General features: G+C 45.8%; 1 protein-coding gene across 3 annotated transcripts in view; it reads right to left on the bottom strand.

Moving 5' to 3' along the window:
- The window catches only part of ralgps1 (Ral GEF with PH domain and SH3 binding motif 1), a 347,167-nt gene that overhangs the window by 177,842 nt on the left and 145,832 nt on the right, over positions 1–23,493 (bottom strand). For all 3 annotated transcript variants that reach the window (XM_051932301.1, XM_051932300.1, XM_051932302.1), the window contains exons 7-8: positions 15,011–15,100; positions 6,051–6,143 (exon numbers count right to left, since the gene is read on the bottom strand). In XM_051932301.1, the coding sequence (XP_051788261.1) occupies positions 6,051–6,143; positions 15,011–15,100 (183 nt within the window). The remainder of the gene's footprint in view (positions 1–6,050; positions 6,144–15,010; positions 15,101–23,493) is intronic.

Raw genomic sequence — 23,493 nt, 5'->3', positions numbered from 1 at the left:
GATTCAAGGACCTCTGTTGGGTTTTTTGACTTTGGTATCTAGGAGTCCACCCTCACCTTTGGCCAACATTAGTGGGCTGTCAATTTGGGGACCTACCTTTCTGCTAGCTTATAAGTTGGGCAATAGGTGTCTTTGGAGTCCATCTCTTTTTGAACCTCTGGGCTCATCATTCAAGACCTCATTCTTTAAAGTACCAGAGGTCCACCTCGTTAAGAGTTATTAAGAAGTTATATGAAATCCCAGAAGCCCATTCCTTTTTGGAGGCAGGGGTGTAGTCCCGGCACGTCTCCGGTGTTAGTCATCAGAGACCCTTCTCTTTAAGAGCCTGATGGGTGCCATCCCTTTAGGAGTCCATGGCCTCATTCTTTTAGATGCCAGGGGCCCATTTCTCTTTAGGAGAGGTCCAGAGCATTTGGATTCTGGGACCGCCACTCATTTAACAAGGTCCATTGAGGGGTTTGTTCCTCAATTTTTTTTGATTGCCCAGTTCTGTTTGAACATTAGGGCTCATGCCTCAATCCGTTAAAGTATTAGAGATCCATTTCTATAGGGGTCATGAAGCCCACTCCATTAACTTGGCACAATTGTCCCAAGGTGCCTGGGAGGGCAAGCCTGTTTGGGCTAATTAGGAGTCATCAAGTCCAACTTTCTGTTGTCCCACAGGATGCCCATTGTATTTTGAAAGCCTGATTCAGTCCTGCCAGGTCTCAGACGTCTGTGCCACTTGGAGCCCACTGCCACATTTCATAAGCTACCAGAGGCACTTCTGTTTAGAGGTCTGACAGTGCTATCCCTTTAGAAGTTGGTGGCCCTATCTTCTCAGGTGTCACAGGCCCATATCTTTAGGACTCATCAAGTCCCCACTCTGTTATGTCTCACAGACCTATAACAGTAAGACAGGTATGTTCCTCAGATTCTTTGAGGCCATTTTTGTCTGAATATTCGGGCTAACAGATTGAGGGGTCTGAACACTAATATACTAAGGTATTAGAGACCCTTTTCTCTAGGGGTCATTAATCTCCGCTCTGCCAGATTCCAGTGGTTTGCTCCATTTTGATTCTAGGACCTCTGTTAGGTTTGTTCTTATATGTCCAGCAGTCCACCCTCCTCTTAGACCAACATTAGAGGACCGTCAGTTTGGCTCTAGGAGTCCATTTGCTTTTGTACCTTCTTTAAGGTATCAGAGGCTGGTCTCGCTAGGGGTCACTGTACATCCCAGAGGCCCGTTCCTTTTTTGGAGGCAGGGGTGTAGTCCCAGTACGTCTCCAACGTTAGAAGTCAGAGACCCTTCTCTTTCAGAGCCTGACAGTGCCATCCCTTTAGGAGTCCATGGCCTCATTCTTTTAGATGTCAGGGGCCCATTTCTCTTTAGGAGAGGTCCAGTGCATTTTGATTCTGGGACTGCCACCCATTTAACAAGGTCCACTGAGGGGTTTGTTCCTCATTTTTTTGAGTGGCCAGTTCTGTTTGAACATTCGGGCTCATTCCTCAAGGGTGTCTGGGCGCTAATTCATTAAAGTATTAGAGGTCCATTTCTATAGGGGTCATGAAGCCCACTCCATTAACTTGGCACAACTGTCCCAAGGTGCCTGGGAGGGCAAGCCTGTTTGGGCTAATCTCTTGAGGTGTCTGACGCTCACCTCATTAGGAGTCATCAAGTCCAACTTTCTCATGTTCCAGAGGAGGCCCATTGCATTTTGAAAGCCTGATTCAGTCCTGCCAGGTCTCAGACGTCTGTGCCTCTTGGAGCCCACCTCTGTTTAGAAGTCTGACAGTGCTATCCCTTCAGGAGTTGGCGACCCTATCCTCTCATCAAGTCCCCACTCTGTCATGTCTCACAGACCTCAGTTTCTAGGAGGCCATTTTTGTCGAAACATAAGGGCTAACAGATTGAGGGGTCTGATCACTAATACACTAAGGTATTAGAGACTCTTTTCTCTAGGGGTCATTAATCTCCGCTCTGCCAAATTCCAGTGGTTCACTCCATTTTGATTCTAGGACCTCTCTTAGGTTTGTTCTCATATGTCCAGCAGTCCACCCTCCTCTTAGACCAACATTAGAGGACCGTCAGTTTATCTCTAGGGGTCCATTTGTTTTTGTACCTTCTTTAAGGTATCAGAGGCTGGTCTCGCTAGGGGTCACTGTACATCCCAGAGGCCCATTCGTTTTGGAGACCGGTATCTAGACTTGGAAGGACTCTGAAGTAAGCTGTCAGAGACCTTTCTCACAGGCCCAATCCACTCTGAGTCAGGGACCTCTACCTATTGCTCCTCAGTTTCGGACCTCCACATGTAAAACAAGGTCCATTGATGGCTTTCTTTGTCAGGTTTTCGGAAGCCCAGCTCTATATGAACATTTGGTGTCCCTCCCTAAGGGGTCTGGAGACTAATTAAATAAGGTTATTTGAGGCCCGTCTCTTTAGGGAGTGGTAAGTACCCACTCCGTCATGCTTCCAAAGCCTGCTCCATTGACTTGACACATTTGTCCTGAGGTGTCAAAAAGTCCAGTCCTATTTGAACGTTTGGTCTCCCTCCTTGAGGGATCTGGGGCCCTAATTTGCCAAGGCATTAGAGACCAACCTCCTTAGGAGAATGCAAGTGCCACCTTATTATTTTGCATCTGACATCTTATTCCCATCTCAGGCCAGTCTGGAGTCTGGGACCCCCTACGTATACAACGTGATGGACCTGTCCCCCAAGAGGCTGGGAGCCCGCTGCTATTCTGGGCCATGCACTTGGAATCGACTTTGTGCTAAGTGAATCAAGAATTTACGTTAGGAAACGCTCACTCTCACAAATTTGCCTAAATGTAATAAGATCTTGGTGAACGCACAAAGTGTGCTGGTAGCTCTACAGTCCAACAATGTGCTGGCCACTAGGAGGCGGTAAGTAAGTCACACCCAATGAGTCACTATGTGTCCTGAAGGGGGGCACATAGCACAGAAGGCTCCCATTGTTGTTCCCACTGATGCACTGACATGTGTAGATCACTCGGTAAAGAAGAGAAGGAATGCCATTGGTCAGGCGCGGCCACATTTCTGGGGTCTTTGAGAGCTCTGTGATTATTCAAATTGGATGCAGCGCCAGAATATCTGCTTGTGAGCACAATGGTTGAGCTCTGGTGCGGGCGACCACGCAAACCGCTAAATTAGGAGCAAATGTGCTGCGAGCAGCAACCTTCACAAGTGGGAGGGAGTCTTTTATCTTTCACTCTGGAAGATGGGGGATGTCAGTAGCAGCACAAAAATATGTCCCCGAAGGGGAGTCCAGGCACCTCCCTCCTTCCAAGTCACCTTGGGACTCAGCAGTCAGACAGAGGTGACTTGGGTAAGAGTGACTGAAATGGAGCACTGAAGATCACACTGGGAGAACTGGGAAGTGTGGTCACTTACTCAACACTAATGTTGAATCAGTACTAAGATTCGGACCTTGGTGCTGATGCCAGCTTTCCCACCTCAGTACTGGTACCAAAACAATGCCAAGGCAAACAACAGACAAGACCTGACAGAATGACAAAATGATTTCCTGCTCCTGAGCCTTCTCGGCAGACCTAAATAGCCAGGGGGCGGGCTCAGAAGTGGTGATGTCCTGCCTCTTGGGGCTCCACCCACAAAGAACAAGAAACGCAAGTAAACTTAACGAGGCAGGCCATCATTAACCAATAATATTGGAAGGTGGGGCAGGGCGAAGTGAGGACACATTGTGGGGGTGTTATTAGGCATAAGCTAACACTCCAGGGAAAAACTGGGGAACTTGGAAACAGTGTGGTAACTCTGGGACACTTCTGGAGACTGGGAGGTGAATAAGGGGAATGGTGGGGAGGAGTCATGGACTGAATTGGACAGCACAGTGACACGAGTATAGCTTAAGAATGAGTGACCAAACTGAGGAGATGTGCAGTCACTGGTCAGGCTATAAGGTGTGGTCACTCAGTCACCACAGGTGTTACTGGCCATACATGGAGGTGATTTAGTGACACAGTGGGTCGATGTCACTAATAACATGGAGAGCACAACGCCATTGATATGCATTAGGGGTGAGTGATCAGACTTGGAGAATGTAGGACCAATGCTCAGGCTATATGGTGTGTGATTACTCAGAGTCTTCATGGAGGATACTGATAAGACAGTGAGGCGGGGTCTTTGACTGAATTGGACAGCACAGTGACAAGGGGATATATTAGGGGCGAGTGACCAAACTGGCAGTGTCACTGGTCAGGCTGGAAGGTCTGGTCACTATGGGTGAAGCTGGCAATACATGGAGATGAATTAGGGACAATTAGCAGGGAGGGCTTAATGACTGAACATGACAGCACAGTGACAAGGGTGAGTGACCAAACTGGTACTGTCACTGGTCAGGTTGGACGGTGTAGTCACTATGGGTGAAGCTGGCAATACATGGAGATGAATTAGGGACAATTAGCAGGGAAGGCTTAATGACTGAACATGACAGCACAGTGACAAGGGTGTGTGACCAAACTGGTAGTGTCACTGGTCAGGCTGGAAGGTCTGGTCACTATGGGTGAAGCTGGCAATACATGGAGATGAATTAGGGACAATTAGTAGGGAGGGCTTAATGACTGAACATGACAGCACAGTGACAAGGGTGAGTGACCAAACTGGTACTGTCACTGGTCAGGCTGGATGGTGTAGTCACTATGGGTGAAGCTGGCAATACATGGAGATGAATTAGGGACAATTAGCAGGGAGGGCTTAATGACTGAACATGACAGCACAGTGACAAGGGTGAGTGACCAAACTGGTAGTGTCACTGGTTAGGCTGGAAGGTGTGGTCACAACGGGAGATACCAGCTATACATGGAAGTGAACTGGAGCAGGAGGGTCTTTGATCGTAATGATTTAAGTATAAATTGTGACTTTGTCATTCAGTCACCATGGAAGTTGCTGGCTAGACATGGAGGTGAGCTCAGGACACAATGAGGCCAGATACTGAGGAACTGGAAGGTGTGGAAGATAGTGACCATATAGAGTGGGGAAATTGGGAAATGGTGTAGTGGAGTCATTGACCACTGTGATAGACACTAGAGGTCTATCTATGGTCACACTAGGATTCGCCCACAGAACTGGAAACTGTGGTGTCAGTGTAGTGTCTCAACTAACCAATTTGAGAGGATTTCACAAAAGGAAATGCATTTGGGGGATCACTATGGGGATGGTGGGCTCTGCAGGAAGTGTGGACAACTCATTGGAATGGAGGGAAGCTCAGGGTTAACTGGGCTGAGCTGACAGGTGAGGTCGTACTGGGAGTTTCTGGTTGGATCGAAAGATGACCAGTGACCACTTCACCCATTTCTGCCAGTGGAACACTAAATGGCCCCAGTTTGCTAAAAGGCTCTCTGTCCACCTCAGCCTCTGATCCTGAGGTTTCGCCATGGGGACAGTAATGACCAGTGACTCGGGGTGATCAGTTGACTTGGGGTCACCGAGTTTTACATCCTTTTCCAAGTGGGGAGCCTCTGATGCGCTGGCCTCCGCGTTCCTGCCGCTGTAGAAAGCCGTCTCTTCCCAGGCCGCAGATCTTACCACATCCCAACCAAAGGCATCCATCCTGTAATTACAAGCAGCAGCAGGGGGCCTGTGATGTCACTGCTGGAAAATGATGTCACCCTTAAAGCCACCGCGATGACTCGGAGGCCTTGTGGACCCCTGATTTATGCTGCCAGTTAATTACACACTCAGGTTCCAGTGAAGCCGCTGTCCAAGTTCAAGCAGTTACATAAATCGGAGTTAATTACAAGTCTGCTTGGTGCGGAGCAGGCCAGAGAGCTGGCATGGTGCCACATGGAGATGTTTTATTACCCCGCACGCACTCACATTAGCAGTGCCAGCAGCAGCAAAGTCAGTGCCAAGGGAGAGACCTGCACGTGTGAAACTGGAGGGGCACTCGGAGGCTCGGCGGTCATCTGCGTGTGCCGTCTCTCCCTGTCACATGTGTCACCGGCCTGCCACTGGATGTAGTCATTTGGACCATTTTTTTTTTTTTGCCTCTTCTCAGTAAAGTAAAGGAGAAGAGAAAAGTGAAGCGACTTACCGCCCAGGTCTTGGTGAGCCGGAAAATGGGTGCGCTCTGCAAGGCCGACACCACGGACACAAGGGAGTGAAGGTTGTTGAGCTCCTGGAGTTTCTGAAAAGGAAGACAGAGAGGAAAATCATGAAGGGGACACAGGAGCAGCCACTGTCCGCAGGTACGCACGACCCAAACTGCCTATATAGCGCCTTTCACAAGGACACCCACAGCACAACCATTTATAGAATCAGAGGGCATAGGGTCATGCAGCTGCACCCTTGAGTGTGACCACTTTGGGGGCCTCACTACTTGCATTCCTTCATCCTCCACACTCGAGCAGTCAGCTTAGCCCAGGGGGGACATGTTGAAGCCACCTGCTATTCCAGCACTCCTCAGACACCAAGTGTTCATTTTGGAGTACTTGCGTCCACCGTTCCCTGCTCCTTGTTTCTTTATATTCATTACCCGTGCTCAGTGTCCTCGGATTGCTCTGCCGGTGCCGTGTTCTCGGATTCCCGGACACACATGCTCCCTTCCTCCTTTCTCTTTGTCTCTTGTGTCCAGCTGTCAATGGTGTCCATTCCAGATACATGTCCATTGTTCTCCACCCCGCACCTCTCGCCTCTCCTCCGCCTCAGGTGTCTGTCATTCGTCTTGCTTTTTGACATTGTCCACTGTGAGTTTTCCACAACACACGTCCATTCAGCTCCTCTTCACGTCCGCCATCCTCGGCCTGTTCTCCATATTGGGGCCCGTCATGGACATATGTGGCCTTCTTGTCTTTTCTTGTCTGCTGCTCCTTCTCAGGATTCTCCAGCATTTATTCCTTTGGTCCCAGGTTCTTCTGTCCACATGTCTATTGTTCTCAGGGTTCTCTACTACACATCTCCTTTTTCTCAACTGCGCATGTCCACTCTCTCCATGTTCCCTGCTACTTGGGTGTCCTCTGTTAAATGTCCCCTGGTCTCCTTTGTGTACCCGTTGTCCTCTGAGAAGTGTGGCCATTTTTCTTTGTTACATGTGTCCATTCCTATCTGGGATGCCTTCATATTCTTGTCTTCTCCTTCCTGCTACATGTCCCTTAATCTCTGGTACACACCTCATGCTGTTATGTGTGTCCATTGTCCACTGCTACCTTGTCTACAGTCGTGGCCAAAAGTGTTGAGAATGACCCAAGTGTTGGTTTTCACAAATTTTGCTGCATCGATGTTTTTAGATCTTTTTGTCAGAAGTTTCTGTGCTATACTCAAGTAGAATTACGAGCAGTTCAGAAGTTCCAAAGGCTTTTCTTGACAATGACATGAAGTTTATGCAAAGAGTCCATATCTGCAGTGTCGGCCCTTCTTTCTTTTTCAAGACCTCTGCAGTTCACACTGGCAGTCAACTTCTGGGCCCAATCCTGACTGATGGACGCTGCCCATTCTTGCATAATCAGAATTTGGGGGGGTTTTGTTTGCCCACCCACCTCCTGAGAAGTTCTCAGTGGGATTAAAGGTCTGGGGAGTTTCCTGGCCATGGACCCCAAATTTCGATGTTTTGTTCCCCAAGCCACTTAGTTGTCACTTTTGCCTTATGGCCTGGTGCTCCATCATTGTTGGTCACCCAACTGTTCTTGGATGGTTGGGAGAAGTTGCTCTCGGTTGATGTTTGGGTCCCATTCTTTATTCATGGCTGTGTTCTGAGCCCTGCACTGCCTCAGCTGACATGAATGGTCTCAGGATGCTTTACTGTTGGCCGGACACAGGACTGATGGTAGCGCCGCTCACCTTTTCTTTTTTCGAGATGCCCCAAACAATCAGATAGGGGATTCATCAAAGAAAATGACTTGACCCCAGCAGTCCTCAGCAGTCCAATCCCAGAATCTCAGTCTGTCCCTGGTGGCTTCTTTGCTGCCCTTCTTGACGCCCACCAGGCCATCCTCAAAAAGTCTTCACCTCACTCTCACCTGCCTGCTTCCATTCCTGAGCCAGCTCTGCCCTGGTGGTGCCTGCAGCTGAATCCACTTTAGGAGATGCTCCTGGTGCTTGCTGGACTTTCTTGGGCGCCCTGACGCCTTCTTCACCTCCCTATTGTAACTCATTCAGCAGGATACAGTGACCTCCACCCTTGTCCTCGTTGACACTCTCACCTGTTAACGAGAGGATCGCTGAAGTGACGTCAGCAGGTCCTTTGGTGGCAGGGCTGACATGCAGCGTTTGTTTAAGATTAAATGGGACTTGGCATTTAATTTAAATTCATCGGATCACTCGTCAGAACATTCTGGAGTTGATGCAAACTGCCATTACAAAAACTGAGGCAGCGTGAAAATTCATATTTGTGTCGATCTCAAAACTTCTGGCCACGACTGTATTCTCCTCACAATTCTCTGTGACACAAGTCCACAGGCCTACATGCATGTCCCCCTACTCTGTGACATGTCCCTTCATCTTTTTCATGTTTCTCCTGTTCACCATTTCATGTGTCCTTTGTCCTCTCGATTACCTACTACTTCTGTGTCTTCTTCTCTGTTAAATGTTCTTAGAAAGAAAGAAAGAAAGAAAGAAAGAAAGAAAGAAAGAAAGAAAGAAAGAAAGAAAGAAAGAAAGAAAGAAAGAAAGAAAGAAAGAAAGGAGAGCTGTGTGCTTTGTTGGCTATGTTGGTTGGTGCCTTTGTACTGTGCATTGGTGGGAAACAAATTGGGAAGCGTTTCCCACTGATTAAAGCCTTTGTGTGTGCTGAACTGTTCATGCTTATATTGTCCATAACTGTACACATCCATTGTCCACTGCATGTGCAGTAGAGAATCATGTGAAGAATGGCCAAGACCACCTTCTTCAGTGTGTTTCCTGTCCTCTGATCTTTCTCATGTTTCTTTTGTCCTTCCTCCTCTTGATTTTCATCTGCACTTGAAGACTCTCCTCTACTAAAGTTGTCCACTGTCTTCCATGTCTGTTGTAACTTCTTAATATTTTTCATAATCCTGTTGTCTCCAGTCAGACGTGTCCAGATGTCCACTTCTGGCTTTCTTCATTTCTGTCAGGGTCCTCCTTTCCATCGTTGGTTTGTGTTGATGTTGTCCATTTTTTGCCCCCCATTCCCACTCTCAATGTATCCACACCTGTCCTGTTCCTCCTCCTCCTTCACTTCTTTCTCATGTTTTTGGACCAAAACAACAGTGTTACCACTTTGCTGTTCATTCCGTTTTCTCATTCAGACGAGGTGACACAAGGCAGACACTACAGAGGGAGTTGAATGTGGCGTGGGGGTCTGGCCAAGGCTGGCTGACGTGTTATTAATGAGGCCGCCGCTCTCCAGGCACTGAGCTCACTGCAGATGTTTGCCATGAGCTCATCTGGCTGCGCACTCCACTCGCTCCTTCAGCATCACCTCCAACAACACACTGGGTGAGGGGGTGGGCAGGGGTTTATTGCCACTTGCTGCCACCTTGTTTTTCCTCATCGTCACCCTCGATGACATTTCATATGTCATGATGTGACATGTGGTGGCTGAACAGCTCATCCAGGCTGGATCAATGCCTGCCATTGATGGGAGGTCTAAAAGTGACAAGAACGGGTCTACAGGAGACATGCTGGCACTATATAAAGTACCTTGTACGGTTTAAGCATTAACATTACAAACAATGGCATGATGGCAATTTTGAGCAGGGTCTGGGGTGGCAAAAGAGGGGGGCTCAGTGGTTAAGGCTAAAGCTCTTGATCTCCAGAGTCATGGGTTCAAATCCTGGCCCAGTCAGTGTACAGTATGTGAGAAGTTCTACTTTTGTGCTCCAGGTTTCCTCCCAGTTCTGGTCGACTGGCAACTTCACAATGGACTGGCATCTCCACAATAGACTGGCACCTTCTTGGATTCTGCACTTCAGTCAGGTATATGTCAAGTACACATTCACTTAAGTTTCATTTTCTGTCTTTTCCTCGTCTGTCCTTCCATGATTTGTAGTAGAGTTCAGGAATGTGGCCAGATTTATATGGAGATTAAATCAGGAATATTCAAAAATGTGCTTACTGACTGACAGTGACAGGGAGTGGCTAAAAGAGCGGGCACGAGCGCATAACTTTAAGTGGATCGAAGGTTTATAAAGGACCTTGGTAGGCACATGGCTAATGTACATTTTTTTTTTTTAAATCAAATTTTCTTGTGTGCAGCATTTCTGCCATTCAAGCGCAACCTAAATATTAGCATGGAATCAAAGGAAAGTTTTACATTTGAGGTCCCTGGAACTGCAAGGAGTCTCAAACACGCAAGTCCCAAAAAGTTCAAAAATGCCCCATAGAGGGGGAAATCCCATCAAAAAACCCCAGCAAATAACAGAGGGCCATGCAGGATCTCTATCTATCTAAAAGACTTATTAACAAAAAATGTTCTTTAATAAAAGTAGGGAATCCAGTGCAGACAAGGTCCAAATATGACATTGTACGAAGACAAGAAGAGCTCACCGACGGCCAAGAGCATTCAAATTAACCATCTGGAGCTGTGGAAAAACCTTGTTATGTTTAGGGCTAAGGGCCATTCCTGACAGTGATGGGCCGGTGGTCCCGACTCTTGGGGGACCACATACAAAACACAAAGCACATCATCAAGACTTAAGGATAAAATTAATAACATGGAACAGTCAGTCAGTCATTAACAAAAGCTACAAACATAGATAGATAGATAGATAGATAGATAGATAGATAGATAGATAGATAGATAGATAGATAGATAGATAGATAGATAGATAGATAGATAGATAGATGTGAAAGGCGCTATATAACTGATAGATAGATAGATAGATAGATAGATAGATAGATAGATAGATAGATAGATAGATAGATAGATAGATAGATAGATAGATAGAGTGAAAGGCACTATATAATAGATAGATAGATAGATAGATAGATAGATAGATAGATAGATAGATAGATAGATAGATAGATAGATAGATAGATAGATAGATAGATGTGAAAGGCGCTATATAACTGATAGATAGATAGATAGATAGATAGATAGATAGATAGATAGATAGATAGATAGATAGATAGATAGATAGATAGATAGAGTGAAAGGCACTATATAATAGATAGATAGATAGATAGATAGATAGATAGATAGATAGATAGATAGATAGATAGATAGATAGATAGATAGATAGATAGATAGATAGATAGATGTGCAAGGCACTATATAATAGATAGATAGATAGATAGATAGATAGATAGATAGATAGATAGATAGATAGATAGATAGATAGATAGATAGAGTGAAAGGCACTATATAATAGATAGATAGATAGATAGATAGATAGATAGATAGATAGATAGATAGATAGATAGATAGATAGATAGATGTGAAAGGCACTATATAATAGATAGATAGATAGATAGATAGATAGATAGATAGATAGATAGATAGATAGATAGATAGATAGATAGATAGATAGATAGATAGATAGATGTGAAAGGCACTATATAATAGATAGATAGATAGATAGATAGATAGATAGATAGATAGATAGATAGATAGATAGATAGATAGATAGATAGATAGATAGAGTGAAAGGCACTATATAATAGATAGATAGATAGATAGATAGATAGATAGATAGATAGATAGATAGATAGATGTGAAAGGCGCTATATAACTGATAGATAGATAGATAGATAGATAGATAGATAGATAGATAGATAGATAGATAGATAGATAGATAGATAGATAGAGTGAAAGGCACTATATAATAGATAGATAGATAGATAGATAGATAGATAGATAGATAGATAGATAGATAGATAGATAGATAGATAGATAGATAGATAGATGTGCAAGGCACTATATAATAGATAGATAGATAGATAGATAGATAGATAGATAGATAGATAGATAGATAGATAGATAGATAGATAGATAGATGTGAAAGGCACTATATAATAGATAGATAGATAGATAGATAGATAGATAGATAGATAGATAGATAGATAGATAGATAGATAGATAGATAGATAGAGTGAAAGGCACTATATAATAGATAGATAGATAGATAGATAGATAGATAGATAGATAGATAGATAGATAGATAGATAGATAGATAGATAGATGTGAAAGGCACTATATAATAGATAGATAGATAGATAGATAGATAGATAGATAGATAGATAGATAGATAGATAGATAGATAGATAGATAGATAGATAGATAGATAGATAGATAGATGTGAAAGGCACTATATAATAGATAGATAGATAGATAGATAGATAGATAGATAGATAGATAGATAGATAGATAGATAGATAGATAGATAGATGTGAAAGGCACTATATAATAGATAGATAGATAGATAGATAGATAGATAGATAGATAGATAGATAGATAGATAGATAGATAGATAGATAGATAGATAGATAGATGTGAAAGGCACTATATAATAGATAGATAGATAGATAGATAGATAGATAGATAGATAGATAGATAGATAGATAGATAGATAGATAGATAGATAGATAGATAGATAGATAGATAGATAGATAGATAGATAGATAGATAGAGTGAATGGCTGGAGTCTATCAGATTGATCTCCGACTCGTCTCTTCTGTCATTTGACACAAACTCCCGTGTTGAAGTATTTCCAGCTCTTTGATGACTGACACAATATGTTTGGATTTAAACTCCGTATCTCTAGTGATTTGAAATTTGTAACTTTCAGCTCATTCTTTTAGAATCCTAAAGACAGAGTGCAGAGACATATTTTTGGAATTTATTAGTTGAGAGTAATTAGGATCAGAAGGGACATTAGTCTTGGAAAGGAAACACTGATGTAATGCAAACATGAGAGTGATTTGAAGATTATTGATGATTCATGTAATCACTGTTAAATCTACACGAAGAAAGAGCTTTTTAAATAGGATGGATGTTGTACACAAAACGGAACAAAGAGGAGAAACAAGAAGATGAAGAAGAGCACCTAGACAAGATGTCTGCAATTCCCATTAAATCTGGAAAGGTACGAGACCTCTGTTGTGATATATGGCCTGCACCAGATGGAGCCCTCCCTGCAACGTGGAGATGCCCCAAATTCCAGCAGGGCATCATGGACCTTGGAGTTTTCCTTCACAGCCCTGCTGGATACCATGGGGGCCGCCAGAGGACACTGCAGGGAGGCATAAAGATTTATATTTCCAGTATAACCCGGAAGTACTTCCCAGTTACGAGGATGGAAGAAGTAAAGTACTTCTGAGTTGAAGAAAAGGAGTTTTCATCTGATCCGGAAGTGCTGAGAAATCATGTGGACTGGGGGAGCAGAAGCACTTCCGGGCCAGCGAATATTAAAGGACTGTGGGAGATCCCAGCAGAGAGCCGAGTTGGGAGGAAGGGTGACTGAGCTCCTTTTGCTTAAACTGTAAAGCCTCAGCTCTTTTAATTTTTCCTCATAACTCATCTCCTGTAGTCCTGGACTCAGCCTAGTCGCTCTTCTCTGGACCTTCTCCAGTGCTGTTATGTCCTTTTAGTAGCCTAGAGACCCAAACTGCACACAGGACTCCAGATGAGGCCTCACCAGTGCATTAAATAGCTTGAGCAGAACCTATTAGGGCAGTGCTCTCTGTGAAAGGCGCTATATACAGTACAATCTAATCATCACCATTAGCAGAAGCAGGCACTGGACCAGTAGCAGTATGCATAGCATGCCAAGGACTCAGGCCTGCCCGCCCGCCAGTGCATCATTCTGGTCACCTCCCTCTCTGCCAGGTCTTGCCAACCTCTGTCACTCATTTCCCCATCCGCTTCCGACCAACCTCTCTCATTTCCGACTATTGGCCTCATCACGTATCTTGTCTCCATTCTTTTCTTCGTTTTATTAGAAAATGTCACGACTGAGCGCCAGTGCATCAGGCCAATTTCGATCTTCAGAAGGCCAAGCGAGCTTTTACGGCAAATTTAAAGCTGCGGTCAGCACGACACGCATTTTGATTTTAAATTATTATTACTTTTTTTTTTTTTTTAAAAGAGTCATCTGGTAAGTTAAGGCTGCCATCCAAAAGCCAGAAAATGAGAATTCCATTCAGGAAGAGCAGGAATTGAAGCGCCTTCACTGAATGATCGAGAGAAACGTTGAGCTTCAATATAAAAACAGAACTCATAAATTGTGTTCCCAGAGCAAATCTCGAGGCGAAATGAAGGGAAGTGATGACAGCGGCCTCTTAGATGGCCGCCTTTTTAATGCACTACTCAGCTTTCTGCAAACACGTGCCATCTGGAAAAGGTTTCAGGGAGGTGCGTAGCTGGCCAAAGAGTTTGAAACTCTGTCCAAAATGTAAGGATGAAAGGAAGGGACACTCAGGACATGGCAAGGCCCCCTCAATGAAAAGACAGGAAATCACTTTAAGATATGAGGCACTCGCCCAGTGGGTGGGGCTACTAGTTTGAGGGCGGAGCCAGAGATGCTGACACAGATTAAACAAATCCAACCGAGAGAAGTAAAGAATGGTGTCAGAGGTGGGATTTGGAAAACATCCAGGGGTGGCACTTATACAAATAGTTAAAACTGGGAAGACCCTTTAGAAGCAGGAAGGGAGGACGGCAAGTGGAGCCCTGATGTCCTCCTAGCAGCAATTTCAAACAATTTCTACTCATAACATTTTTTTTTTGTACTTTATTTGAAGAAATTAATCAGTTCACTTGAACCAGGAGATCATCGGTGATTCCCCATTCTTACTTCATAATATGCTGTGGAATAAGTGACCATCCATTCATTATCCAACCCGCTGAATCCGAACACAGATGTCACGTGGGTTTTAAGTGACCATTAAAAACAAAATCTCCGAGTGACCAAGAGGGTCTGCACCAACTGTGACCGACTGTAGCAAACGTCACTTAAATGAAGCGGCTCCACTGATTCTGTTAATAACGTGGCGCAGTTTGAAGATCTGATCCAACCAATGAGGGACAACAAGCGGCCAGTCATGTCACCAGATAATGAAGGACAGCACCAGGGTCAGTGGAGACCACAAGTAGCTTACCTTGGCTATCTTCACAAAATGACTCAGGATCTCTGCTCGGATCTTCAATGTCTGCGCTGTTAGGATTTCCCGGACCACCCAAAAGCTGACCTGAACAGACAGAAAAGGAAAAAAAATAAAAGTGAAAATCATTCAGATGCCAGCCACAGCAGTACCACTGGAACCACAAGGTGGTGAAATCAAGTGAGACATGCCACCTGGCATCACCAGCAGAGGTACCATGCAGCCTAGTAAGGGCCAGCAAGGTGGTCAGTGCCCTCTAGTACTGGCATACAGCAGACACAGGGCCTAAACACTGTATACATTGTACCACATATACAACATATACGTATTAGCGAAAAGCAGGACAATTCTAATGTGTCACATGGTATTATGTACGGAATAAGCACCAGAGTGAGATGAATGTACGTCGGAAAACGAAGAAATAGCACCAGTCAGTCAGAAAGACCAAGACTCAAATCTTACTTTGAGTCGGAAGGCGAGCAAATAGCACCATAAATACAGAAAGCCAGTCACGCGCATTGAGTCGTTCACGTTTTACATCCATACGCCCATGACCTCCTCCTGGCCACAAAGCAGCCCCATGCCCAGTTTTGGTGGTGATCGGATGCCCGGTGCAGGTCTGTATGGCCGCACACTGGGTCATTCACGTTTTACATCCATACGGCAGTTCCCCTGAGGTCGGCTTTCTCATACTTGGGCACTTCCGCAATGTCTGGGCAATTTAATGAAACATTGGTAAAGAGGGATGCACAGAGACCAAACGTGCCACTAGATGGCGCCGCCGTTAATGTCTGTTGTTACGTGTGGCCATGTTGTCGATGATATGTATGGGGACTTTCTGCAAACGTTGTGTCGGTCAAAAGGTGTCCTGCGCTTGACCAAGGACATTATTCCCAACCAAACATACCCCATGACCTCCTCCTGGTCACAAAGCAGCCCCATGCCCAGTTTTGGTGGCGATCGGACGCCCGATGCAGGTCTGTATGGCCGCGCACTGGGTCATTCACGTTTTACATCCATACGGCAGTTCCCCTGAAGTCGGCTTTCTCATATTTGGGCACTTCCGCAATGTCTTGGCAATTTAAAGAAACATTGGTAAAGAGGGATGCACAGAGACCAAACGTGCCACTAGATGGCGCCGCCGTTAACGTCTCTTAATACGTGCGGCCATCTTGTCGATGATAAGTATGGGGACTTTCTGCAAACATTGTGTCGGTCAAAAGGTGTCCTGCGCTTGACTGAGGACATTATTCCCAACCAAACATACCCCATGACCTCCTCCTGGTCACAAAGTAACCCCATGCCCAGTTTGGTGGCAATCGGATGCCCGTTGCAGATTTGTATGGTGGACAAACAAACATACAGAGACTCTGCTTTATATAATAGATATAGATAGATTGGGGACAAATAAACTTCTGTATTGACCCTATATAACGAATATAAGATCAGACTGTACAGTACATGATAAAATATGCAGAACAACTCCTGCTCCAGGCTTCGGCCTTATCACATCTGGACTACTGCCGCTCTCCGCTGGAAAGAGTATATTAGCACGCGTCACCAAGCGATGGCACGTCTGGCGTTGAGCTAGCCACCGCGAAGGGATATCACTCCTCACTTTAGACTGCGGCACTGGCTCCTGTATTAGCGTGTATTAAGTTCAAATCCTCGATGTCTGCCTATGGAGAGGTGCCAATGGGCAGCACCTGTGTATACGGAGACACTTGTGAGGCCCTCTGCTCTTTGTCGACCACTCAGTTCTGCTGATGAACTGCCTCTGGTGATGCCACGTCTGCTGTTTGGCATCAAACCTTAATATCCAGACTCCTTTCAGGTGTACCTCCTAACTGGTGGAATGAGCTGCCCACCTCAACCTAAACTGCTGACCCCCTCAAAGTGTTTAAGAACTTCTGCTTCATGGATATCAGCTGTTAGGTTTTATAACCTAGGAATTGTAACTCGCTTGTATTTTATTTTAAGCTCCTCACTTGGTCTGTTTTGTCACCTGGTCCTGTACCACTTGTTCCCAGACAGTCTCCAAGACTGATGTTTACCCGATTATGTTGACCTCTTTTGGACAAAAGTGTCCGCTATGGAAATCAATGTAAATGTTATTCATTGTCTTACATCAGTCTCTTCATCTAACTCACCTACTCCCTGCCCAAGCTGAAGAAGATGCCAGGCCATTGCTGGCACATTCACTCGGACGGTAATCATTTAGAGTCGCCAATTAAACCCAAGACATATTCTCTTTTAGGAAGTCCCTCAAGGGTGCAAACTCCTTACAAAGTGGGCCAGGGTTTGAACCCTCATCCCGGGAGGTGTGCGGCAGAAGCACAAACCACGGTGCCACCTCCATTTATCACTATACTCTTGTGCCAGCAAAGAAGTGAACTTTACCTTCCGTCCCTGACATTTCCAGACGAGGGGCCACTGAATCGATAAGCTTAGTTGAAGGGTCCCGCTGGAGAGGCCCAGAACAAAACTTTCAGTAATTTACGACATGAGAGGGCTTCTCAAGGCCATTTCCAATGTTGCCCCTGACAGATTTATATTCTACAGAAATGGCCGCTAGCCGCATGTGGCCTCAGGCCCCCACCGCTCCGACTGTTGGACAATTTGCTCCGTGTTGACTTGCTCTTTTAAATATCGGTGGTACCGGTGACCTCAGCCTCACACTTTATTATGAAGTGCTGGGTCGCTGCTTTTAAAAATAACCCTGTGTGTGGCTCTGTTTGTTTAAGGGAGGTGCTGTTGGAACCCCCTCGCCGATTACTGAATCAACACCTGCGGGACCCGTTGGAAGATTAATGATTGTGTGCACGGCTTTCAAATACGCTTTGTGAGAGCCCCTCGCCAAGAAATGGGTTGTATCATATAAAGCTGGCATGGGGCTGTATACTGGTATATTACAGAAATAAAAGGATAATTAGCTGCAGGACCCCGGCGGGCAGGGAATCTCCCCTCTTTGGCCTTGGGTTCAATTGTTGCCGGAAAACACGTTCTCTTAATCCAGCAGTGGCTGTGAGGGTGGGCTTGCTTCTGCTGCGAGATTTTAGCTCGACCACCAATCCGCATGACTGCTAGAAGGTCCGAAACTAAAAGGGTCCTTCCTGTGGAATATAGCATAGGGCAGGGTCAGATGTCGGTGGTGTTGGTTGCTTGATTGCTACTGTTCTGTGTTTTATTTTATCCATCCATCCATTTTCCAACCTGCTGAATCCGAACACAGGGTCAAGGGGGTCTGCTGGAGCCAATCCCAGCCAACACGGGCACAAAGCAGGAACCAATCCCGGGCAGGGTGCCAACCCACCGCAGGACACACACAAACACACCCACACACCAGGGCCAATTTAGAATCGCCAATCCACCTAACCTGCATGTCTTTGGACTGTGGGAGGAAACCGGAGCGCCGGAGGAAACCCACGCAGACACGGGGAGAACATGCAAACTCCACGCAGGGAGGACCTGGGAAGCGAACCCAGGTCCCCAGGTCTCCCAACTGCAAGGCAGCAGCGCTACCCACTGCGCCACTGTGCCGCCCGTTTTATTTTATTTATTTATTTTTTAATTTTATTAATTTTATTATAATCATTCATACAAATCGATCCAATTTTTACAAAAAATAGCATTGAAAGACAATTCGACTCCCACCCCTGAGAGAGAGAGCATAGCCAACGGGGTAAAACTTAATGCTTGTAAAAATATTTTAAAATAATTTATTTACACACGTGCAGATTAGTTATATGTACTGTAATAGACGGCAGGGTTGGGACACCCATAGAATGGAAGGATGGGGGGAAGACAACCGCTTTAGGACAATACACCCCCCGAGACGTTAGATGGCAGCTTCCCTGCAGTGTAGCGGTGCCCCTGATTCCAGCAGGGCACCATGGGACATGCCGTGGTTGCCACCAGGGGACGCTTCCTCATAGTCCAAAGTCACGAGTACTTCGGGGCTGATTTAAAGAACTACATAAAGGACCGCTGAAGACCCAGCAGGCGAGCCGGAGTCGGGAGGTATGGGACAGAGCTTGCTGGGAGGTGTGATTATTATTGTGGACTAGACAAAGAGCCCGTTTCGACAACGTAAGATGAAACGGGCACGAGTGGAATAGTAAGTAATAAGTATAAGCACCACAAACCTGATATAGGTGTATTGAATGAATGCGTAATTAGGCCTGGAGCTGTAGTCGAAATCGCCTTTCAGGCCTCTAGAGCTTTAATCGAAGTCGCCTTTCTCTTTGAATTTTCGCAGCCGTAAATCCGCCGCCTGCCGCGATGTTGGTCTCGTAAGGTTTTTCGGGCAGCTGCACAGAAGGCGATTGCGCATTCGGCTTCGGATGGACGTGAGTGAATGAGGAGACTGGCAAATTATATATAAGATTGTGCTAATATTTACTTGTATTAGTGGTGGCTGTGGTGCTTAGGGTACTATTCCTGGAAGAACAATAGTTAAATATCTTCTTGGTGCTTTTAACCTGTGTCCTGTGGGTCTGGCTGTTGGGTTTAAAGGGGCAACAGTGACCTCTAGTGTCCACAATACACACTGTCACAAACACGTGCATTGACAATGGCTTAAAGGCTCTGGTGGTGCCAATTCTTCGACATTCTACAGGTTGGCACTGTATCCTAATGCCTCTTCTCTTCCTTCCTCTACAGATCGGATGATTTACAACCTCACCGCCTCTGACATCACTTCCTGTGTCATCCCTTGGACCCGCCTCTTCCTGCCTGGCTGGCATTTAACCAGAAGTGTCGCCATCTAGGATAGCGTGATCTACGGTTTGCATCCTGAGTGACGTTTCTTTTTTTTCTTTTTTTTTTTTGCTGAAAAGCTGCCTTATGACATACAGGGTCACCGTGGGACCCCAACTCTTTCTCTTTGTCCTGTATAAAATGGAGTCTATTACAGTCTGGACTTGGTCCCATTCCTTAAGGCACAGGTGTTGAACTCCAGGCCTGGAGGGCCGCAGTGGCTGCAGGTTTTCATTCACCAGTTTTTACTGCTAATTAACTCCTTTTCCCTTTCTTTTAATAGCCCTGTTTTTAAGGATTCCAGCCTCTGAATTGATTCGTTTCTTGATTAAATTAAATTTAATTTAATTTAATGAGACTTTGTGCCAGCAAAGCAGCGGGTCCAGATGGAGTATCGCCACGACTGCTGAAGGCCTGTGCGTTGGAGCTGGGGGGTCCTCTACAGCGCATCTTCAAACTGAGCCTGGAACAGGGGAGAGTCCCGAGGCTTTGGAAAACATCTTGTATCACCCCAGTCCCAAAGGTATCACATCCTAGTGAGCTGAATGACTTCCGGCCTGTCGCTCTGACGTCACATGTGATGAAGACCATGGAGAGGCTGCTGCTTCATCACTTGAGGCCACAGGTACGCCACACCCTCGACCCTCTGCAGATTGCATACCAGAAGAATGTGGGAGCGGAGGAAGCCATCATCTACATGCTACACCGATCCCTCTCCCACTTGGACAGAGGCAGTGGTGCTGTAAGAATTATGTTTCTAGACTTCTCTAGCACCTTCAACACAATCCAACCTCTGCTCCTCTGGGACAAGCTGACAGAGATGGGAGTAGATTCATACCTGGTGGCACGGATCTTGGACTATCTTAAAGACAGACCTCAGTATGTGCATCTCGGGAACTGCAGGTCTGACATTGTGGTCAGCAACACAGGAGCGCCACAGGGGACTGTACTTTCTCCGGTCCTGTTCAGACTATATACATCAGACTTCCAACACAACTCAGAGTCCTGCCACGAGCAAAAGTTCGCTGATGACACTGCTATCGTGGGCTGCATCAGGAGTGGGCAGGAGGAGGAGTACAGGAACCTAATCAAGGACTTTGTTAAATGGTGCGACTCAAACTATCTACACCTGAACACCAGCAAAACCAAGGAGCTGGTGGTGGATTTTAGGAGACCCAGACCCCTCATGGACCCCATGATCATCAGAGGTGACTGTGTGCAGAGGGTGCAGACCTATAAATACCTGGGAGTACAGCTGGATGATAATTAGACTGGACTGTCAATACTGATGCTCTGTGTAAGAGAGGACAGAGCCGGCTATACATCCTTAGAAGGCTGGCATCCTTCAACATCTGCAATAAGGTGCTGCAGATGTTCTATCAGACGGTTGTGGCGAGCACCATCTTCTACGCGGTGTTGTGCTGGGAAGGCAGCATAAAGAAGAGGGACGCCTCACGCTTGGACAAACTGGTGAGGAAGGCAGGCTCTATTGTAGGCACAGAGCTGGACAGTCTGACATCCGTGGCAGAGCGACGGGCGCTGAGCAGACTCCTGTCAATCATGGAGAATCCACTGCATCCACTGAACAGGATCATCTCCAGACAGAGGAGCAGCTTCAGCGACAGACTGCTGTCACTGTCCTGCTCCACTGACAGACTGAGGAGATCGTTCATCTCCCACACTATGAGACTCTTCAATTCCACCTGGGGGGTAAACGTTAACATTATACAAAGATATTGTCTGTTTTTTTACTTGCATTATTATCAATCTTTAATTTAATATTGCTTCTTTATCAGTATGCTGCTGCTGGAGTATGTGAATTTCCCCTTGGGATTAATAAAGTATCTATCTATCTATCTATCTATCTATCTATCTATCTATCTATCTATCTATCTATCTATCTATCTATCTATCTATCTATCTATCTATGTATTAAATGGCAGCCAAACAGAAATGAGACATGAAAAACGAGCCAATAGATGACCAGCTAAACTGGAACATCAAACTCCAACCAGTTTCTTAATGCGAAGTTAATTCTTGCTGTTAATTAAACCCGTTACTTAATTCCATAGCTTGCTGCTGCTCTCATTCTGCTACAGCAGACATTTCCCAAACTGTTGATTTTCTGTCTCCGATTATTGACCTGAGAAATCAACCTTACCGAGACCCTCACCTTTCTTTATGTTCAGATAATGTGGTTAGCTGTTCACCTGTTTTCTCATTTTTGTGTCTTGTTATTGTTTGGCTGCAAATTAAGGAAATAGAAAGAACTAAGGGGTCTGAGTCGAGTTAATTAAATCTAAGGCAACAGAAATTAATTAGCAGGAAAAAACGGTCACTAATTAAGAAGCTGGTTAGAATGAAAACCTGCAGTATTTGCGGCCCTCCAGGACTGGAGTTCGACACCCCTGCCTTAACACTTACCCTCCAGGTAGGGACTTTACCGAAAAGAACACAATACGTGTATGTTTCAGTGGTGCTAACCCTTGTGGTGGAAAACGTGAGTCTCTTCACCTCCCAGTTTCTAAAGTGAAGGTGTCCCTCCATTAGAGTCAACACAGTTTGGCCGTTTCCTTCAGCATTCTCATTCCTATTGTTCCTCCAGGCTGACCAGAATAGAAGAGACCCTGAGATAACTATGGATGTACCTGTGGCACTGTGGCCAACAGAAAGGGCATCCTTTACGCAGCACATGAGATGCCCCTTGTCCTTGCTGGCTTCGAGTGAAGGAGTTCCCAGGTGTAGTCCACACAAAACTGAATAGTGCATCGGGGTACTGGCTCTTCTGGGTCCCATTCTGGGTTGTCCAGCACTAACTGTGCAATTGGACATTCCCAGGATAGGGACAGTGCAGTTTCCACCTGCAGGACGTATCATGGACAACGTCTGTATCTTGTCGCGGGTGGTTGGGGGTGTGCGACCCGGCCGGGACTCCCCGGAGGACCGGAAGAGGGCTTACGCCCGCCTCAGACCATGTGGGGGCAACCACCCTGGTTGCTATGGGGACCATGGGTACAGAGCTTTGAAGCTCAACCCTGTAGGGGCCCGTGGTCACCGCCAGGGGGCACAGCAATGCCTTGGGAGCACTTCCGGGTGTGGCGGAAGTGCTGGGGGGGAAGAGAAGTGGGGACACCCGAAGAGCTTCCGGGTACGCAGCCAGCACTTCCGACACACTGGGGAGTGCCAGTGGAAGATTGCTGGGGAGCACCTGGAGCACATCTGGGTGACTATAAAAGGGGCCGCCTCCCTCCGGTCATTGGCTTCAGTCGGGCGAGGAGTAGGACAGAGCTCGGGTGGAGAGGAGAAGAGAAAGACATTCAAGGTTGGCCTGGACTTTTGGGGGACTTTGGGGGTTTTGAGGTGCACTTATGACTGTAAATATGTATAATAAACGTGTGTCGGGTGACGTCAACGTGTCCGCCTGTCTGTGTCCGGGCCGGCGACCACAGTCTGCACAATTCCCTAATGTACACAGACAAACAGAGTGGAAACCCCCTTCAGATGGAAATTATGCAAACTATAATAAGAAAGTAGCTCTATGAAAATAAAATACCAAATAACAGCCAGCTTGAGTTAATGAGACGAAGATCCTGCCAAAGAAATCTGAACAGGCAAGTGTAGTACAGTATTGGACAAAAACAAAGCAAATATGACATCATTTGTGTCGACTTTCAAAGAAGCTGTAGGCATCAGAGGTACAGTGCATCCGGAAAGTATTCCCA

This window comes from Erpetoichthys calabaricus, chromosome 9 (assembly GCF_900747795.2).
Source record: "Erpetoichthys calabaricus chromosome 9, fErpCal1.3, whole genome shotgun sequence".
Lineage (NCBI taxonomy): Eukaryota > Metazoa > Chordata > Cladistia > Polypteriformes > Polypteridae > Erpetoichthys > Erpetoichthys calabaricus.
The sequence above is the reverse complement of the archived record's forward strand: the minus strand, read 5'-3'. Positions and strand labels throughout refer to the sequence as shown.